The 21,435-nt window shown below is 43.5% G+C and overlaps 1 protein-coding gene across 3 annotated transcripts; it reads right to left on the reverse strand.

Moving 5' to 3' along the window:
* Window positions 1-262: 262 nt before the first annotated feature.
* Window positions 263-16,811, reverse strand: LOC119178339 (uncharacterized). Of its 3 annotated transcripts, XM_075888887.1 has the most exons (7): window positions 16,731-16,811; window positions 15,362-15,458; window positions 11,141-11,261; window positions 8,665-8,816; window positions 2,554-2,621; window positions 1,626-1,712; window positions 263-461 (listed from the first exon to the last, which is right to left on the reverse strand). In XM_075888887.1, exons 3-7 carry the CDS (start codon window positions 11,255-11,257, stop codon window positions 331-333), a joined length of 555 nt encoding a protein of 184 aa, XP_075745002.1. In that variant the 5' UTR covers window positions 11,258-11,261; window positions 15,362-15,458; window positions 16,731-16,811; the 3' UTR covers window positions 263-330. The 3 variants fall into 3 exon arrangements, with proteins under 3 accessions (XP_075745002.1, XP_037285424.2, XP_037285425.2); XM_037429527.2 differs by lacking the exon at window positions 16,731-16,811 and having other exon boundaries at window positions 15,362-15,477; XM_037429528.2 differs by lacking the exons at window positions 15,362-15,458; window positions 16,731-16,811 and adding an exon at window positions 15,318-15,361.
* Between the last annotated feature and the right edge of the window lie 4,624 nt (window positions 16,812-21,435).

The raw sequence follows: 21,435 nt of genomic DNA on the forward strand, positions 1-21,435 counted from the left end.
GCTCGACTGTTTTCCTTTTTCTAACCATGCGTTGAAACTTTTTTACGAAAGAAAAAAACGCTACAAGTTTGAGTGTTTGCGGATTCGCCCATATATGAGAGTATGGGGATGAAATAGAGAGGCACACCACATGAGACTTTCAGCACAGAATTTTTTTCTCAAATTCTCACTTAAAAGTGCTAAACAAAAATGCTGGCTGTCCCACTTGCAGCTCCATGTGTGGAGTTGATTGTGCCTAACTGTTTATAAAGTACATTCTGGCTGGCCTTCAATCAATGAATTTATTGACACCTTGTCAGAGCAGATGACAAATACACAACAAAGGATGTCCTAGAGAACAAATTCAGCACAGCTTTCTTCATCATAAGGCTTCACTGCATCCTTACAGCTCTTCCGGTACTCTAGCATGCAATCTTCGGGCATTTCACGAAAAGTGTCTTGCGTAGTCCACAATACACACTCTGTGGAATGAATAGAAGAAAAAACATAAATAGCACGAACAAGGACATATGTGTTGTAATGCAAGTCTCTCAATTCATCACAGGGAGTGCAGAAGTGCTACAAAATGACAGACGATTCGTCTTTGTGCCAAGAAATGTTGTCTTTCGTGGAAACACATTAGACATCACCATACAGAGCCAAAAGTAGCCGGAATCTCGATGAACGTCCAAGTGGCCTCTCGAAGAACGTACAAGCAGGTCAGGCACGCTGCCGAAATGGAGGAGAAAATCCCCGCTTTACTAGCTTAATGAAATTTGTACGAGCACCGCAGTGCCTCCTGATTAAAGTACTGGCCACAACTTTGAGCTAAAACGTCGTGTGTTGTTTTTTTTTCTTGAAATTTTTGACATCGCGATAGTTTGGGCAAATTTGCTTGTGCAAAACAAAAATGTGCAAGGAACAGTTTCTGCGCCTCAGTGCAAAAGAGACCACCGGAGAATATTATTGCCAAGTTTGGACAGAATCACAGAATTTAGTTACATGAACGTGGCATATTAACGAGTTTCTAGTTAAGGTTCCTGTTTTGTACTTTCTACTGCATCAGTGGGTGGCTCGGATTTGTTGTTGCATATAAGGATCGCAGTTGCGAGATTTATTCAAACAGCACATTGGACTTTATTTCACAATTTCATTTCATACTATATCTTGAAGTTGTATTGTAAATAAATAAACAAGCACTCATAAGCAAAGCGGCAATGAAAACAACAAAAAAGTAGTCAAGAAGTCAACATATATAGAGATGAAGTGTATAGACAAGTGCTGCATACCTAAAGGTTGATCATTATTATTGTGAAACATTTTTCTGTATTCTTATAGTTCAATCTTCATGGTTCCTTGAATATACGACACTTACTGTAGCATCAGTATTTATCGAACATTCCATTGGTAAAGAATAATAGATTAGCATTTTATAAACATTTTTACGCATTTAGAAGATCCTTAATATAATTTGAGGTACTGCGGGCTGCTTGATTAGGCAAGTTGTATTTCAGATTTTTTAGGCACTGTAGTACAAATTTCTTGCTGTGCTTCTTCGGTGCCAGTCTATTGCCAACGCCATGCAATGTTACACAGAAGAACCTTTTTTTTTTTCAGTGCAACAAGGCAATCATGGTTGTTCTTACCCCGCACACCTCTGAAAGGTTGCTCCATGACGGCGCAGTTCTGGTAGTTTGTATAGTGAAAACGGGCATGTTGAACAAAATCGTAATCTGCAAAATGTTGAACGAGGAAAATTTTCAGCACGAAAATAACCCACATTGCGCCGAGTTCACTGGTGCGTTCGCTAAAAACATCCTTGATACCGATAGTGTTCGGCACTATAGGAGGACGGATTGAGAAGGTCAGGCACACTAAGAATGAGAATATTCAATTGTTGTGTAGTGGAGCAGTTTCCAGGCTACAGGACTTCTATTTTAATAATTACCCCACTTCGTTCACTACAGATGGGAGTCTCTCAAGGTGTGTCAAAGTCTTCCGTTTTACAAAGTATCACCAATGGCCAACATGTTGGCAATCGGCCTACAGCCGTATCGATTGACTGCAGATATTGAATGGCTGTACTGGGCTTTGGATACACGCTATCTCAATTTGGTGAAGGGAAATCCATCATCTCGCAAAGAAACCACCCTCTGCCACTCATCACCAGATCACCACAAAGAAATTCGCACGTGACAGCATTATGATGAAAATACGATCAGCCACAAGTGAGCAATAAATTGTAGCATGTTGATGCTACAATTTTCAGCTAAGAAAAAGACGAGGGTTTCTGCAATTTTTTAAAAAAGGTCATGTACTACATCCGTGCTCTCCGAAAACTAATGTGAGCATCATGAGCGAAGGGGATGCTCCTATAAGTAAAACTCATTTCGTTAAACAATTTCATTCAATGTTTTCCTTAATCGTGCTAATTAGCTGCGAAAGTTACCTTAGTCTAGACAATCTCTGGCCTTTTTCTTTTAGAGTTTTTGATGACTGTAGTAGTGTTACAAGCACGTAACAGCGGTGCACAAATAGATGCAATCATTTATATTACGTTGCTTTCTGACTTACCATCATCAACGGTAAACTGTGTTCTGTCAGGCGTTCGACCAGGCTTGATGTGAAACGATACGTTACGTCTGAAATATTCATTAAACGTTTTGATAATGAATGAAACCTGCTGGGTAGAGGCTCGGAAAATATCAAATAAACCATGCATTCAAACTTAATGTATTGTCCTAATTGTGCTATTGAGCATATGACATGTAAGATAGTGTTTTCTTGGTGGTTTAGAACTTCAATATTACCAAGGCTCTCCGACCAACTCCCCAAATACAGTGTTTAATACACTTGATACGGCTGTCACCGTGATCTCTCAACGAAAACCATATTCAAACACAAGAATTAACCTGGAGTGGGCCTTGCTACGAATTTTTGCTATCTTAGCTGTGAACATGCTCATTGCTGTGCTTTATAACGAGGTCAGGTAAGAAGTAGTACGTGTTTTCTGTAGTGAACAAATAAATTGTTCCAACTAAAACATTTCTTATGTGTGCCTTGGCTTTTGCGGCGCACGTTTAACCGAAACGTACAGCTGCGTCTAAAGGTAACTCTGTCATGTCGTTAATGTGATCCGCGTCGCAAAAATCCGACACACGGCGTCCACCTGTACACAAGGGAGTGGAGGGTGAAAAGCATTTCAGTTCTCTTCTCTTTGCACCAGCACTTGAGGAGTTTTAATACAGAAAGTTCGCGCAATCATTACATTTGCCATGCACACATCCAAAGTCACGCCTTTCGGAGTTTGTTTTTCTTTTCTCTATTAGTTACTGCAGCGAGACTGAAAACGGGGGCACGCTTCGTTTTTAGAAGTGAAAATAAGATAAGTTTACGTCAAGTTGTACGTTTTCTGTGAACATTCCTCGCAGAATTTCTTGTAGCAGGCAAAACTCGTGTTGAACTTAGTCTGTTGTCAGATTACTACGCGATTCCAGTGTTTAGGCCCTTTAAGAGAAAAAGCTGAGGACAGAGTCACAAAAGATGAGGAATTATTCTGCCATGCACGTATTTTAATTGCTTTGACGTCTTCGTAATTGGGTAGAGCAAAATTACGTAGCCAAATGTCGCCCACTATTAAACGTCATGCGGTGGATCGGTTTTCGTATGAAGAAAGGACCCAACACACGTGGACCAATGCAACAATTTTCGGTACCTGGCACACATCTACTAGAATGGGAATAATTCCGAAGACCACATCTCAGCGTTGCTGTGCATAAAAGCACTTGTACTGCAGTGAAACGTGTGAAAGCTGACGGTTCGTCAATATATCATAATTATTTTTGTTCAGGCAATCCCACCTATAGTACAAGAAATAGTGATTAAATTTTCACTTTTTGGGTCGGGCTTCTCAGGCTATCACATTTTTTTATACATGCAGATGCCGCTGTGTAGGTGCCTATTTTTTTCTGCCACCAATTTCTTAATAATAATAATGATCCATACAAATAGTTTTTGTCTATTTTAGAAGCTCTGTATGGGCCACACGCAATACTGCCATATGTTTGTTTTCATTTCTGACTGGCACTGTTTTAAACTGAGGAAATAAATTTTAAGACATATTATACAGTAATTTTATAAACATTCAGTCCTAAAAGTAGTGCTGCCTAAAGCTACAGTATACCCACAAATTTTTACTCTAAAAGCAGCAAACTATGTACCGTGCTCTTTAAGGGTTTAGAAAAAAATAAGAGTGTATCAAGAGTCATTCTCTTGTATGGGAATTCCAGTAGTGAGGTTTTGTATAAATACTGCGTATTCCAAGATTGTACGATATTCGGGTAAAAGCCATGTAGCCGCACGTCATAGCCTAATTACAGTAATATTTTTTTCGTACGTTTAACAGTCACCATGGTCAAACCCATGCCTATTGTGATACTTTGGACGACCTTAAAATTTATCTTGTTTTTTATCGTTCCCTTTCAACATGGTACAGTATAACCTCTGCATGAAGAAGTAACATGAATATTATAGTTTACTTTTTCATAACCGGTATTCGTTATAACAAGAGGTATGTGAAATCAATACGAGCAAATCAGCCTTCTGAATAGCCCTAAACAGGGAGATAAAAAAGGCACGTACTCGTCACAACATGTCTTTCATGGTGTCTATCTAGTAGATATACACCATGGCGGCCTGTCGGGAGCGAGATATTTTTAGAGGGTGCTAAGAATCTCTGGATCCGGACAGGCCGCCATTGGAAACTGAACCTCGCAACGTTTAACGCTGGAACCTTATCTACTGAGGCAAGTCTAGCTGTACTATTTGAGAAGCTAGAGGATGTTAAACGGGATATGATAGGGCTCAGTGAGTTTAGGAGGACAGATGAAGCCTATACAGTGCTACAGACTGGGCACATCCTTTGCTATCGCGGCTTAGCTGACAGAAGAGAACTTGGAGTGGGGTTCCTTATTCACAGACACATAGCTGGAAACAGAGAGGAATACTATAGCAATAATGAAAAGGTGGTAGGTATCGTAATTAAACTCAATATGAGATACAAGATGAAGGTTGTACAGGCTTACGCGCCTACATCCAGCCTTGATGACGCTTTAGTTGAAAGTTTCTATGAAGACGAGGAATTGGCAATGAGTAAGGTAAAAACACAGTATACTATACTGATGGGAGACTTTAATGCAAAGGTAGGGAAGAAGCAGGCTGGAGACCAGGTAGTGGGAGATTATGGCATCGGTACTAGAAATGCCAGAGGAGAGCTACTAGTAGAATTCGCAGAACGCAATAATTTACGGATATTGAATACGTTCTACCGAAAAACAGCAAACCGTAAGTGGACATGGAGGAGCCCTAATGGCGAAAATGAGAACGAAATAGACTTTATCCTGAGTGCACACCCAGGCATCGTGCAGGATGTGGAAGTGCTTGGCAAGGTACGATGCAGTGACCGTAGATTGGTACCGTCTCGAATTTGCCTAAACTTGAAAAAGGAACGACAGAAACTGATACGCAAGAAGCCAATCAATGAGCTAGCACTGAGAGGGAAAGTAGAGGAATTCAGAGTCTCACTTCAGAACAGGTAATCGGCTTTTATTGAGGAAAGCAGCCTTAGCGTTGGAGCCATGAATGATAATCTGACGAGTATCATTACGTAGTGTGCAAAGGAAGTTGGAGGTGAGGTACTCAGACAGGACACTGGCTAGCTGTCACAGGAGACGCAGAACATCAATAAAAAGCGACAAAGCATGAAAGTCTCAAACACAACAGACAAAATAGAACTGGCAGAGCTTTCGAAGCTGATTATTAGGCGTAAGTTATTCGATGTAAAAAGGTATAACATGGAGAGAATTGAACACGCTCTGAAAAACGGAGGAAGCGTCAAAGCAGTGAAGAGAAAACTTGGGATAGGCGAAAGTTGGACGTATGCACTAAGGGACAAAGGAGGCAAAATGACTACTAATATGGATAGGATAGTTAAAATAGCGGAGGAGTTTTACAGAGACCTGTACAATAGCCGGGACTACCCCGATCTTAATACTATAATATCTAGAAGTAACCCAGATGACACCCCACCAGTAATGATAGAAGAAGTCAGGAAAGCCTTGGAGAGCTTGCAAAGATGTAAAGCTGCTGATGAGGACCAGGTATCATCAGATCTGCTGAAAGATGGAGGACCGATTGTGTGAGAAAAACTATAGCCACCCTGTTTACGAGGTGACTCCTGACGGGAAGAGTACCAGGGTCTTGGAAGAATGCTAACATCATCTTAAAACATAAAAAAAGGAGATGACGAGGACTTGAAGAATTACACGCCGATCTGCTTGCTCTCCGTAGTACACAAGCTGTTTACTAAGGTAATTGCTAACAGAGTTAAGAAAACATTAGAATTCAATCAACCAAAGGAACAAGCAGCATTTCGAACAGGCTACTCAACAATCGACCGCATTCCTACTATCAATAAGGTAATAGAGAAATGCTCAGAATATAGTCATCTGCTATACATATACTTCATAGATTACGAGAAGGCGTTTGATTCAGTAGAAATATCAGCAGTAATGCAGACACTGCGGAATCATGGCCTCGATGAAGTATATATAAACATCCTGGACGAAATATACAGGGGATCAACTGCTACCATAATGCTTCATAAAGAAAGGAACGAAACACCAATCAAGAAGGGTGTAAGGCAGGGGGATGAAATCTCTCCAATGCTATTTACCATTGCTTACAGAAGGTTTTCAGAGGCCAAGAATGGGAACAGTTAGGCATAAGAATTAATAGAGAGTACCTTAGTAACCTGCGCTTCGCCGATGACATTGTATTGCAGAGTAACTCAAGGGACGAATTGCACTCATGATTACGTAGTTAAACAAGGAGAGCAGAAAGGTTGGTCTTAAAAAATCTGCAGAAAATGAAAGTAATGTACAACCTCGGAAGAGAGTAGCACTTCGAGATAGGTAATAGTGCACTTCAAGTTATAAAAGGCTATGTCTACTTAGGGAAGGTAATAACCGTGAAGCCGATCCGCAAGATTGAAGTAACTAGAAGAATAACAATGGGGTGGCGCACATTTGGCAAGCACGCTTAAATCACGACAGGTAGATTGTCACTATCCCTCAAAAGGAAGGTATATACCAGCTGCATCTTGCCGGTACTTTGCTATGGAGCAGAAACCTGGAGACTTACAAAGAGGTTTCAGCTTAAAGTGAGGACGACACAGCAAACAATGGAAAGAAAATTGGTAGGTGTAACCTTAAAAGACAAGAAGACAGCAGAGTATATTAGGAAACAAACGGGGTTAAAGGATATCATAGTTGAAATCAAGAAGCGGAAATGGACATGGGCCGGGCATGTAGCGCGTAGACAGGATAACCACTGGCCATTAAGGGTAACTAACTGGATTCCCAGAGAAGGCAAGCGGGTTAGGGGAAGACAGAAGGTTAGGTGGGCAGATGAGATTAAGAAGTTTGCGGGTATAAATTGGCAGCAGCAAACACAAGACCTAGTTGACTGGCAGAACATGGGAGAGGCCTTTGTCCTGCAGTGAACGTAGTCAGGATGATGATGATGATGATGATGATGATGATGATGCTATTTTTTATATAAAATGCTTCGGTCATATCGTGGGTTAGCCGATTGCTGATACAAAAAACCACTCATGTGTCCTGTAAAACAGGATAGCAAGCTCATTCTTTGCAATAAACCGCGAGATTCGATGCCTCTGCAGACTTCAAAGATGAGTTGTGCTCTGTAAGACAAACATTATGGCAGCATCTCGACTGGCGTTTGCAGTGTTTTCGTGGGCTTAAACAACAGCTATACCATATGACATTGACCGTTTCAACTTATCTTAAAATAAAGAGACGATTGCGAAGTTCCCACTTCACCATAATTCTTCCTTTTGCAAACTGTACAAGTGCCCACTACGTGAGCCTAAAGCCTACTAGGCGGTGAAGCTGCATATTTTGATAAGGATGTTGCTCCTGTTGATGACGACTAATCATGGTAAAAAAGAGTGGGCCTTCAAATCGTCAACTCGCTATACAATTTACACATACTGAGGCCTGCATGGAGACTACGCTTCTGCACCGCAATGTCATATACGTTGAGACTGCTTACTTATGTAACATTCATACATGTCTTTCTTTCGATGCCATTTAAAGCATTGACATGAATGTATGGTCGAATACTCGCTTGCCGTGAAGGTGACGTCGGTTTGATTCCCACTATAACCAAGACTCTTTATTTATTTGGAATGTATTTCAGTTTTTCGCTCGCTAACAACGCTGAGTTGTCTCTCAGGTTCAATGACGCCGACAGCAGAAATTAGGCAAAACAAGTTTTCAACCATATAGCAATAAAATGAAAGGTAATTTTCACCGTCAAATTTATCGATTGATTGCGTAAATGATTCCTTTGATATTCACTGCATTCTTCTCCTGATACTCAAACCTGGGTCCGCTGCGGGACAGCTCAGTATTCTACCACTGAGCCACGCTGGTGCTTTTCTCGCTCATCTTTATACACCCCTTTCCCATTCCCCCAGCGTAGGGTAGCGAACTGGCCATGTGCATGGTTAAGCTCCCTGCGTTTCTCTCTTGTTGTTCTTGTCCTTCTTTCTCCTTAAATTTGTCCTTATCGCCCCATTAAATTGTTATAATTGCAGCTCACGGTTCTTTCCCGCCGAGGCCTTTGAAGAGTAGAACATATGTTGTTTCCAGGGGATCTTCGCTGAATTCGGTACGAACAGCGGTAACACAATCGAGGTCCCCATCACCATCCATATCAAATATGGTTGTGCCGTGCGGCAAAGTACGAAAGACCTGCAATGTGAAAGCATAAGAGGAATTTACGCACTTCTGAGACATGCGTACACTTAATGCAATGCGAATGACTTATCTCCTGGTATCTAGTGCACACATCATGACTATACTTTCTTCGTGGATATAGAGCACAAATATTGACGGCAGCGACCTTTCTAGAAGCGGTCCACTAAGTATTAAATGGTAACATATACTACTGCTCCGTGTTTCAACCTACTCGTTTCTGATCCCGTTCTTTCTGCGTCAGTCAGAACCAGTTTTTTAGTGCATCCTTATCTAGTATCTTTTTTTCAGCCTTCGTGGTGTCTATTTTTTTTATTATTGCGATAGCAATCATGTGGACAGTCTTGGCTAAATTTTGCCACTGGCGTCGATGTCGACATGGGCGTCGGTGTCATTCACCGTATATGTATGCGTATCTCTATATATACATGAAAATTGAAGAAAGAAAAATAATACAGAAAAAACTCCGGCACGCGAATTCGAACGGTCGACTTGCTTGTGAGTGCAAGGCGTGAGCCACTGAGCCACGAAGGAGCACCTGCTTCAACGTTGAAATCGCAAGCTATTTATATTTACCACTTACCGCAGCCGATGGCCATCTCGGGGAACTATTGTGTTTTACGCATTACCATCGAGATGGAGCAATGAACGCGCGTCGCCAGATCGTCACGACGCGTTGGCGCGCCCTCTCTTCTTCCAGGCGTACTTTGCCCCGCGGAGAGAGGCGCCGGGTGAATGCTCACGCGTGCTCGCCCTCATCTCGCGGTGGGGATAATCGTGCGCCTTGGGCTTCCACCGGAACGATTCGGTTGTAGCTACAGGGCGCAGAAACATAACTGCACTTGCTGCACAGTCTCCGTTGGCGAAAATGGCGCGCTTTTACTTGATGATTGATATGTCGGGCTTAACGTTCCAAAGCCACCATATGATTAATGAGAAACGCTCCGGAAATTCAGATCACCCGCGGCTCTTTAACGTAAACCCAAATCAAAGCACATGGGCCTACAGCATTTCCGCCTTCATAGAAAATGAAGCCGGCCGTCGTAGCCGGGATTCGATCCCGCGACGTGCGGGTAAGCAGCCGAGTACTTACGGGTAAGCAGCTGCGGGTAAGCAGCTGAGACCAAAACGGCGGGGCGAGGGCGCGCATTTCAGATACAGCAAAGTAACAACTTCTGTACCTGCGAGTGCGTTTTGTGCGTGATTTGCGAACGAGAAACGCGGGGCACGTTTCTATGTTCTTGCCATTATTCGCGTAACCTTCCACTTCGTTGCTATCGCGTTCATTGCTTCACTTTTGCCGCAAAGCTGTGTATTATTATTATTATTATTATTATTATTATTATTATTATTATTATTATTATTATTATTATTATTATTATTATTATTATTGTGATAGCTCGTGTTCAATGTCCTTCTAGTAGGAGCCGCTCTTCGTTTCTGGTGTGTTTCGACCATGCATATGTGCGCATAGCGCCTTGTGCTAAACTGCGCGGCATCGAATCTGTCAGAGATAGCGGCACCTACCCAGGGCACAAAGGCCGCCATATGCGACAGCATTATGGTACAGCAAAATTTAAGCCGTGTTTTTATTAAAGCAAGACAACTCTAGGCTGACACGTCATGGAGTAAGTGAAGTACGAAAGCGTATACTCCTTTCTGTCGTCCGCTTTTATATTGAATTATCAGTTCAATAAATTCTGTTTGCATGCAGCTATATTTAAAGTATTTTACATTCATTTCAGGATGATAAAAAGGAGCAGCTGCAGCGTAAAATACGGGGGTGAGATTATTTGGCTTTAGAGCCTCTTCACCATGCTCTCGTCCGCCAACTATAGCTTGCCAGAGTGCTTTGGCTTCGTTGATGGAAGCCATGTTGTAGTTTATAGCCTTGGCCATTTGAGTTGGATATTCTTTTCATATTATGTGTAAACCAGAATTGTTATCTTTATTCTGACTTATATAGGTAATATCACTTATTATTCATCTGTTCGCTTGATTTTCCATTTGTTACGTTAGAAGGTGCCGTGACCAGTGCCTGGCAATCCACGAGGTGCTTTATTCGCTAATGCTGAGCCTTAGGATGCTGAGGCATTGCAATTGACATTTGTGTTAACGAACCAACGCTTAAGGCCGGCAAGCCCACATTTACGCAAAGTACGGACAAACGCGCTCACGCGAACGCCCGCACAAAGAGTCTCTGCCTCTTTCAGAAGAGAGAAGATAAATCCTGCGCTTTCGGTCTGGCATGCCTAACTCTAGGCAGCAAATTGATCGTACAACTATTTCTCAATAAAAACGAGAACAAATAACTTTCATACCTTGAAAGCGTCTACGACAGTGGTATCCGAGGGGTCCTTCCCTTCACCGAAGACTTCAGCTAATACAAGAAATAACGCCAAAAGTGTGCTGAATTCTCTCTTAGTTACATTCGCCATGTCCCTGTGGAAAGAGTGAAAAGCGTTGTTTAACACTACGTGGAAACATCAGTGACGTCATCATGAATGCATGTAGTTTGAAAGCGCCATGAGTAGGTGATGTAGAGGAGAAACTTTCTAGTGAGAAGGAAGATTATGCTGCTACAGATAAATATAACGGCACACGAACAGAGCACGACAAATAAATCACGCTCTATTACAGGGGTCCGAAATTCACCTCAGCCAGCGGGCCGCGGTCAGGCGATGTAGTCTCGCAAAAGCCCAGACAGACAAGCAGGCAAAAACAAGGAGGGAAGGTATTAAATGCGAAGCATTTTTTTGCTTACTGCAAGCACTTTTGGCATCTATCTATCTATCTATCTATCTATCTATCTATCTATCTATCTATCTATCTATCTATCTATCTATCTATCTATCTATCTATCCGCCTACGTCTGGTTGCTCTCTTGATCACCCCCTTAACTTGGGGAACACCAAAGTTAGTACAATAAGTTAGGATGGTTTGACGAACACCACACTCTGGTCATGACGTGAATATGTCACAATCTCGTCGCGTACGTCGTGAAACACTTTCCAAAATGTCAGGCCGGCGCGGAAAACGCAGCACAGTCGCAGCGAAAGTTAAAAGAGCGGCCTTTCAGAGCCTTTTCAAAACTCTCATTGGGTAACTACTGCGAGCAAGCTTGCTTTATTGCACTAGGTCATTATTAATAATTTTTTGAATAGTAGGCCGGTGTTCCCTGTGCTATCATTTGTCATTCTTCTGATAAGCATGGTATCCGCTAAACACTTGAAAGAAATTTTGTGCCAATTATTGATGCAGTGGCTGACGACGATGAGGAATGATGACTGAAGTGGGTATGCGCCAGAGTTAGAAGAAGAAGAAGAAGAAGAAGAAGAAGAAGAAGAAGAAGAAGAAGAAGAAGAAGAAGAAGAAGAAGAAGAAGAAGAAGAAGAAGAAGAAGAAGAAGAAGAAAAAGAAGAAGAAGAAGAAGAAGAAGAAGAAGAAGAAGAAAGCCTTGAAAGCGTGTTTCCGGCCCTGCTACTCCTCACAGAGGTAAGGGGAAAAGGCAAAGAAAGAGGAGGGTATGATGAGGGGTGATTGGGGTATAGCACAATGAGTCACTGCACACAATGTCTCGTTCGGTGTAATACACGCACAAAAGTCTCTACATTAGCAGATGCTCTGAAGACTGGAATCTAAAGCTGTCTTGCTTAGAAATGCGAGCATGCCTTTTGAACTGCGTTGGGCGTGATCCACACATTCCCAGCACCCAAACGTTTCTCTTCCGAAAAGGGTCGGCAGTCAAGGTCATCCTAAGGCGCTTAAGAGATTGTATTTAAATTGCGTATAAAGGGCACACACACTGGATGTGATTAATAGCCTCTGGCGTGTTACAAAAGTTGCACTTAGAATTTTGCTCCTGCCCAATCCTGCATAAGTATCGTCGCATGTATGCGACACCCAGCCGCAGTGTATGTAGTATACGTTTCTTGGTCTCTCCTTATTCGGAACGGAAGCCGAAAGGCACGACAACAGTCAAGCCTGTAAATGCGCTCGTGGCGATAATCCGGATCATTCTATAGTGCTTGCATAGATGTCTTCATACCTTTAGATAGCAAGGCGTTGATGTCATATAGGGAAAAGTGAATTGATATTACTTCGCCACTACTGTGAGCCATTTCCGCATCTGAATCAGCTTATTCATTCCCAGCTATGCCACAATGACTGGGAATCCATTGCAACGCAATGGTATGTCCGGATTGAAATGCCTCATTCAACATATTTATTATGTCACACACTAGGGGACTGTATGCAGTGACTTGTTTCATGTATATTTTTAAATTAGCTGAAGTGCCGGCTGGGAGTCACAAAATGTCAATTTCGCTGGAACAAGAACAAGCTTTTTGTAATGGGTTGGTGCATTGGACGGCCCACTCATTACGCTATTCGCATTGTGCGACGACTGGTTGTTCTTTCGCTGTTTTATAACGCTCTATAAATCATATTAACGCGATTGTTTTCCCGACATCAAGCCTGCTTAAGGCAAGTTTGCCAACAAGTCACAAGCACCAGTGTGGCTCAGGTGTAGAATACTTGGCTGGCACCCAGAGGACCCGGGTTCAAGCCCCACTGTGTCTTTGATGCTAGGCTTGCCAACAAGTCACAAGCACTGTCCTAGCTAGCTCAGTGGTAGAATACTGGGCTGGCACCCAGCAGTCCCGGGTTTCGAACCCCACTGTGTCTTTAGGCCTCGGGTTTTTTTTTTCGAATTTCACGCGATGTGTTGATGGACACCGGCGGTGGCGGATAACTGCGCATGACCCGAGTTGTGATCTCATAGCAGATTTTGCTGTAAAAACAGTGGCACATGTCTGAGGGAGAGTATTTGCCACTGGCATGCGGGTGTGTTCCACGGGTGATTGACATTTTATATTTACCCAGGAACGGCAAGAACACAGATGAGTTAATTTCAAGGCTTTATGGTTAAGAAAAGGGGGACAGAGCCAGCGTTTATCAGACGGATGCAAAAAATAAATGCCACTTTTCCAGCAGAAATCTAAACATAGCGTTCTGCGTGCCAATCAAGTATTATGCCATAAAGTCACGCCAGGCCTCGGAAATACTTTCCCAACATACTCTAATGTTCATGAAACGGCAATTCTGATAGCAGTACTGGCTATCAAATATTATGGCATGACATATGTACTACTTTGATACATCCGTCTTGTCGGGTTAACGTCAATTGTAGTTAGGCGTCATCCGCTGAGGCTGACTTGTGTAGCAGTGTTGAGGGCTACCATCCTCATGAGCCTCAGCGTAAGAATCAGCGCTTCAGATCAGCTAACTGCTGGAGGTGTTTCTAATATTCATGCTGCTGTTGGCATCATTACGCAACTGCAAACAAATGCTAATATAGAGCATTTGAGGCTCATTATTGTTTATATGTGTGTGTGTAGATTTGTACGTATATTGCTCGCCACTTCATGACGTCTCGTTCAATAAAAAAATAAATGGAAGACATTCACCTTGTAGCCGCATGATTCGCACAACATCAATTTCCAAGGTATGTGCAATCTGCCATAATTTTTTTTCAGACTGTGACTCTCAAACGGTGACTCTCAGCAAACGTTACCGCTCTAAGTGAATACTTTCCCATATCCATGATATTGGGTCATTTTTGAAGGAACTTCGGCCCCAGGACTTATTATTGTAGTACAAATCACCAAATCACTGTAATCTGGGTACCAATTCAGAACTATAGATTTTGTTCCACGGTTATGCTTTAAGAAATGTTGAACACATGGGGTGCTTCACCAAACGAATGCCTCGGGTCAGTCTTGCCTGTGTCATTCACAAACGTAATTATTAGCCAAATAAAAATGCAGCTGTGCGACGGATACATTCACGTGTGTGTCACTGGCCACGTTCTTGGGACTCCTGGTGTATACCATAAAAAAACTACGTGTTAATTGTGGCACCTAATTTTTTGTTCATAGCAACCCCAATCATGACAACATTTTATCTGCTTAGCGAAACACGTTTTCCAGGCTTTCGGGAGGTCGAAAAGCGCCCATGGTTAGCAATTCTCAATAGATACTGCGGTATGTGCGTGTAGTCCTGCTACAAAAACGATCAAGTTAGCATGTCACATTCAACTTCCAAGCCAATATCAGCACTCACACTAATTCATCGCTACATCCGCGTATCAATAAATATTGCACCATAGTCACTAAACGAAACTACAATGTTTTTATTTGTTACACTACTTCAGTGTCACCACAATATCTTAAAACTTCGAATAGTTCCTATGCATGATTATTTATAACAGGTGAAGTATATCCCTTTTTCACGAAGGCATTCCCGCTGAGGGAGTGGAAGTACTCTTGGCACTCAAGTGCGCAAATGCATAGCGTTGAGCTAGTAGGAGCGGTTCTAAACGTTAACACATTTGATTTCTTCGGCGGCTTTCGTGCATTAACGAATACTTATAGTAAATGTGAGTAAAAGATCTAAACAAAAAAAAACTTGTGAGCTGCTCTCATGCAAAATGCTTACGGTATCCCAACGCCAGTCAATGTAGTAAGGAATTTCTACTTTACCTTGAAGCTGAGTGTAGATCCCAATGAAGCGTTTTTCTGTAATGCCGACGTCAATTGTCCTGATTGCTTCAATTCTATGAATTGGAGATGATTGACCCTGTTGGAGAGATGGTGTCAGCTATTTCCCGAGCCTTCGCAATAAAAAAAAGCCATGTGACTCATAGTAACGTAAGGTATGCGTCAAATGTCCTAATTAATGAGAATGCAAGAAAATATTACGCAGAAGAGCTATTATATGTGAAGCAGAGTCCGGGGTATTCATTAACGAATTCGTTCCCTATTTCATTTCTGGGATTAATAAGCATGCTCCTATATGGCATTTTGTCCTAGTTTTATATATCGCACACCCACGCACTCTCTCTCTCTCTCCCTCTCTCTCTCTCTCACACACACACATACACACAAACATCCACCTTCTTCCTTGAGAGAAAGGGTACATGCGGTAATGTACCCCATATTACCATCCTCACTGTCGTCGATGCAGCAGGCATTGGTGGAAGAATGTTTGGATGGGCAGGCAATCAACTCTAAAACTAGCCACTCCTTGTTTGTGCGATTCGATGAGGGTAAATCTGTACATGACAAGTACTGCTCAGTTTTTCAGGAAGGCGTATCATTTTCCTCATTTTTCGCTGTTGTCCTCATTGGTCTTGTTAATGTTATACTGAAGTCGGTCTGCCTATCTATATCCACAGATTACATTTGCTTCTGGAGTGATGCTGTTACTCACCCTCCATATTTCAGAGAGGCAGGAAGGCTAATAGTTGCCTCCATTTGCGTGCGCGAATACAGCAGGTAGCACCCCTGACAACAACCCACCTTAAAGAAACAAGAGTTTGCTGCATCAAATGAGAAGGGCCCATTGATTGCTCTCACGCGCAACCAGCGATGGCATACCCTATATACAAAAATGGGCCTACCATTAATTATGCCATCATCGTCATTATCATAAGCCTGACTACGTCCAATGCAAGATAAAGGCCTCTTCCATGTTCCGCCCGTCAACTTGGTCCTTCAGCTTGCTGCTGCCACTTTATACCTGCAAACTTTTTAATCTTATCTACACACCTAACTTTCTCTCTCTCCTTCACTCGCTTGTCTTGTTTTAGAATCCAGTCTGTGATCGTTAACGACGAGCAGTTATCCTGCCTACGTGTTGCGTGCCCGGTCCATGTCCATTTCTTTTTCTTGATTTCAACTATGATGTTTTTAACCCCGGTTTGTTTACTTATCCATATCTCCTCTCTTCTTGTTCCTTAAGGTTACACCCATCATTCTGCTTGTCATTGCTCGCTGCGTCATTCTCATTTAAATGCTAGCTACGTTGTGCATATAAATTCGGAGCCAATTCAAGGTTTCCAGATCTCACCTGGATTCAGCATGGCATCTGTGGTCGGTCCACTTTTTACCAAGCTACAATTTCATGTGATGACGAGATCATGTGAAGTCACGCAGTGTGACGCCAATATGGCGTCACATTGTGCATGGAGATGTCAGATGTCTTTTGGTGTTACGTGACGTACTAGAACGTAGTGAGACGAAGTCATCACGTGTTGATAAAATTTTAATCGCTGGTTTTGACACCGATGGCGCCTACGCCCAGAGGCAATTTACGCGTTTCATGAGGAATCTGCGGCTCTTGCCCTAATAACTTTGCGTACCATTATTACGGACCACATGATTGTTTCACAGAGGTGCTCGCTTAATTGAGTGTAACATCTGTGCGAGCAATGAACCTTTAGAGGCATTTGAGCTCACAGCTGCGTTGACGAAATTTCATTTGTCTGTCATGCAGCAGACTGAAACGAATTACTTTCCGGGACAAACCTTACCTGACTCATAATAGCGGGCTTTTGAAGCCATCCACTTGGAAGTTTCTTTTTTTTCTGAGAACAAGTCTATTGCCATATTTCCATTCTTATGTATATCCTCAAAAGTGGTGGTGAAGACAGTCACTGTAAGAAGACAGGAAACGTTTGTGTGAGTTTTCCACCGCAGTCAGGCCTTCACCAGGAATGAGATTAGAGAATTTGTCTCATTGAAGTTTTTTTTTTGTTTAAAGACAAATTAAACAGACAGACTTCAAAAACAATAACTAGAAAGAGTCGGTTGAAGACATATCTACCTTATAAAACAGATAGTTTGGGGTTATGCATTGGAACGAGATAGTATGCGGGGTAAGCTAAAGGCGCATCGCCACTCTTGAGGACTGCGGAAATTTGAGGACTGCGGAAATTTTGTCCGGATCGGGCTGGATGCCATCTTTAGTAACGAGATGTCCTAGAACTTTTATAGCTGTGTTGCCAAAATGGCACTTCCTTGTGTTTAGTTGAAGTCCAGCGTTGGAGAGACATGTGAGCACTTGATCTAGGCGTTGCAGATGATCATCAAAAGTGGAAGAAAACACGACGATATCATCGAGGTAGCATAGACAAGTTTTCCACTTGAGGCCACGAAGAACAGTGTCGATCATCCTTTCAAATGTGGCGGGAGCATTACATAGACCGAATGGCATTACGTTAAACTCGTACAGACCGTCCGGCGTAGAAAAGGCGGTCTTTTCTTTGTCTGCTTCGTCCATTGGTATTTGCCAATACCCGGACCGAAGGTCAAGGGTGGAGAAGTATTGGGCGCCTTGCAATGAGTCAAGTGCATCATCTATACGGGGCATCGGATATACATCCTTTCGGGTAATCTTGTTGAGCGCGCGGTAATCAACACAAAATCGTACCGATCCATCCTTCTTTTGTACCAACACAACGGGTGATGACCAAGAACTGGTAGAGGGTCGTATGATGTTTCTGTTTAGCATATCGGTCACGTTCTCCTCGATGATTTTGCGCTCGGCCAAGGAGACTCGGTAGGGACGACGGCGTACAACAGTCTGACCTTCAGTGTCGATGCGATGATGCGCAACTGTGGTCTGTCCTAGTGCCGAAGCATTGGCGTCGAAGGAGGCCTGGTGTTTCCTGAGCAAATTCAGCAATGCCTCACGCTGAGAAGCAGAAAGGTCAGGATTTATCCCGGGAGCAAAGGAGGAGGAAATAACAGACTGGGCCTGTTGTGGCTGAGGTGTCAAGGCGTGAAGAGAGACCAAAGATACCGGTTGGGTATCCACATAACATGACACTGCAGAACCTTGGGGTAGGAGGACGGGCTCTGGGGTAGGGTTCAGGCCAATGATTATCGCTGCACTGTCTTTGAACCGCACCAGGCTGGAGGGGACTACAACGCCGCGAGCTAGACAGCTGCTGGAAGGGGTGATAAGGACGTCACCATTCGCAATATTCGGAGAAGTGATGGTGATGAGTTGCTCTTGACCCGGGAGCAGTATGGATTCGGAAGCTGTGAAGAAACGCAATGGTTTTTCGTCGACGCGTTCGCTGCAGTGGTCGGTCTCGGTCATTTCGACTACACGTTGACGGCAAGAAATTAATGCAGATGCTGATGAGAGAAAGTCCCAATCTAAAATTAGTTCATGAGCACATGAAATTAAGACAGCGAAGGTGATTTGATGAAGAATACCATCAATGAAGACACGCGCTGTACATTGGGCCGATGGTCTAATTATTGCTCCATTGGCCCCAATCAAAGATGATCCAAGGTAGGGTGTCTTCACTTTCCGCAATCGAGAACACAAGTCGGCACGCATAACTGAAATAGTTGCTCCCGTGTCCACCAAAGCCAACACCCGCACACCTTCCACAGTTACCAATAACATGTTTGACGGTCGTTCAGGAGGACTTGGGTCATTTCGCCGCGATGCAGTTTTCCCTCCAAAAACTGCACTGTTTAGTTTTCCGATCGCTGGGCAGCCAGTTGAGAGACAGGCCGAAGTGGTGAAACAGAGCGTCGGAGTGGCGAAGGGGAGCGTGGTCGGGATGCACGTGTATTGTTGGTCGTGTTGGAAATGCGCACAGGAGACGGTGATCGGTGGTTGGAAGGACTGTCGGCATAACAGTAGTAACGACGAGCACATGTGTCGTCTCGTTCAAAAGCGGCATAACCACGACGTTCATCTTGCTGCCGACGTCGACAGACCCGGGAAAGGTGTCCTCGAATTCCACAGTAGTAGCAAATAGGACGTGGGGCCCGCCAGGAAGAATGGTAGGTAGGGTTCGGTGGACGGGCGACTAGAGGTGCGAGATGTTCGTGATCAGGTACAGGTGGTGGTACTTGAGACGGCGAGGGTTGCATTGCAGCGATCTGTGCATACGAAGGGGGTTGGGCGCATGGTGGAGCACGGTGGGTGCTTTGAAACGCTGACATTTCTTCCCTAATAATTCCACGCAGATCGCTAGAGGCGGGTTGAGCGGGAACGTTGTTAGAAGGAGGTAAATTGTAGGCTTGCAATTCCTCACGAATTATGGCTCGAATGATGGATCGGAGCTCCATACTGTTTGCCAGGGGGTTCTCAGAGAAGTCGGGTCGTAGGCGGATTGACTGCAAGGTATCAAGCCGCTGGCATACCGAGACGACGTCGGAAACCGTCGAAGGGTTGTGTGCGACGAGGGCGTTGAAAGCGGTGGGTCCGATACCCTTCAGAAGGTGCCGGACACGATCACCTTCTGGCATGGTGTCGTCGATACGGCGCCAAAGTGCAAGCACATCCTCAATATAGGAAGTGTAGGACTCACCGCAATGTTGAACGCGTTCTGCCAGTTTCTTGCGAGCAACTTCTGAACGGACGGTCGGTGTACCGAAAATGCGTCGGAGCTGGTCTTTGAAGGAAGACCAATCGCGGAAGTCGCTCTCATGGTTCAGGAACCACGTCTTGGCAACCTGAGAGACGTAAAACTGGACGCGTGCTAATTTCGATGCCTCGTTCCAGTTGTTGTAGACACCTACGCGGTCATAGTTGTCGAGCCAGTCTTCGACATCTTCGCCAGGCAGACCGGAGAAGATTGGAGGCTCCCGAGGGGGGTTGTTGACCGGGCTAGGGTTGGCGGCTGGTGGTTGCGCCGGTGGGTGGTTCGGTTGGGCTTGCTCTTGGGCCATAGTGCTCTGCTGGCGCAAGCGACGTCCCGAACGGAGCTCCAGGAGCTGGCTTTGGATGGAGAGAGGTCGAAGAGATCGGGAAGCACCTTCCACCACTTGAAATACAACGGTGCAGCTGACGCTTTATTGAAGCAACAGCAAGATGGCGCCGATCATGAAGAGGAACGGGTTGAAGACTGATGATGGTTATTGATAGATGAGGAAGATGACGTACAATGAATTCTCACAATATATATATATATATATATATATATATATATATATATATATATATATATATATATATATTAAGAGAGAGTAAGATGATTCGACGAGTATGGCGCACTGGCCAAAACATGAATAATGTCACAATGCCGTCGCGTGCGTCGTCAAACACGTTCCACAAAACAGCGGAGCATACCCACGGGCGGGTATATGCCGCTGGTATGCGGGTATGTGCCACAGGTGATTGACACTTAGTATGTACCCAGGAACGACAAGAACACACATGGGCAATTGTAACGCGCGAGCGTTTATACATACCCGACAACGGCAGCGTCGACCCGATGAATGCATAGGGTATATGTCAGGGTCTCAGCTGGAATCAAACCCAAGTATTCTGCGTGGCAATGAAGCATTTTACCACAGAGCTACACCAGGTCTCGTAACTACTTTGAAAATAGACGCTAATCTTCGTAAAACATCAATAGCAGTTGCAATGCTGCCAACCCAATTTTTTAAACATTACAATTGTGCTCCTTTCAAACACCTGTCACGTCGGGCTAACGTCAATTGTGGTTAGTTACCATGCGCTGAAGTTGATTTATGTGGCAGTGTCCAAGGTCAGCATCCTCGCGAGCATAAGCACTTCATATCAACTTCTGGTGTTGCTAATACGCATGTTCCAGTTTGCATCGTTGCACAAGTGCAAACTACTGGTTATATAAAGATCTGCAACTCTTCAACATACATGTATGTTCAACGTAACAAGTATGTGCAATATATATATATATATATATATATATATATATATATATATATATATATATATATATATATATATATATATATATATATTTAAACGCTTGTACATGTAT

The sequence above is a fragment of the Rhipicephalus microplus genome, chromosome 1 (genome assembly GCF_043290135.1).
Source record: "Rhipicephalus microplus isolate Deutch F79 chromosome 1, USDA_Rmic, whole genome shotgun sequence".
Lineage (NCBI taxonomy): Eukaryota > Metazoa > Arthropoda > Arachnida > Ixodida > Ixodidae > Rhipicephalus > Rhipicephalus microplus.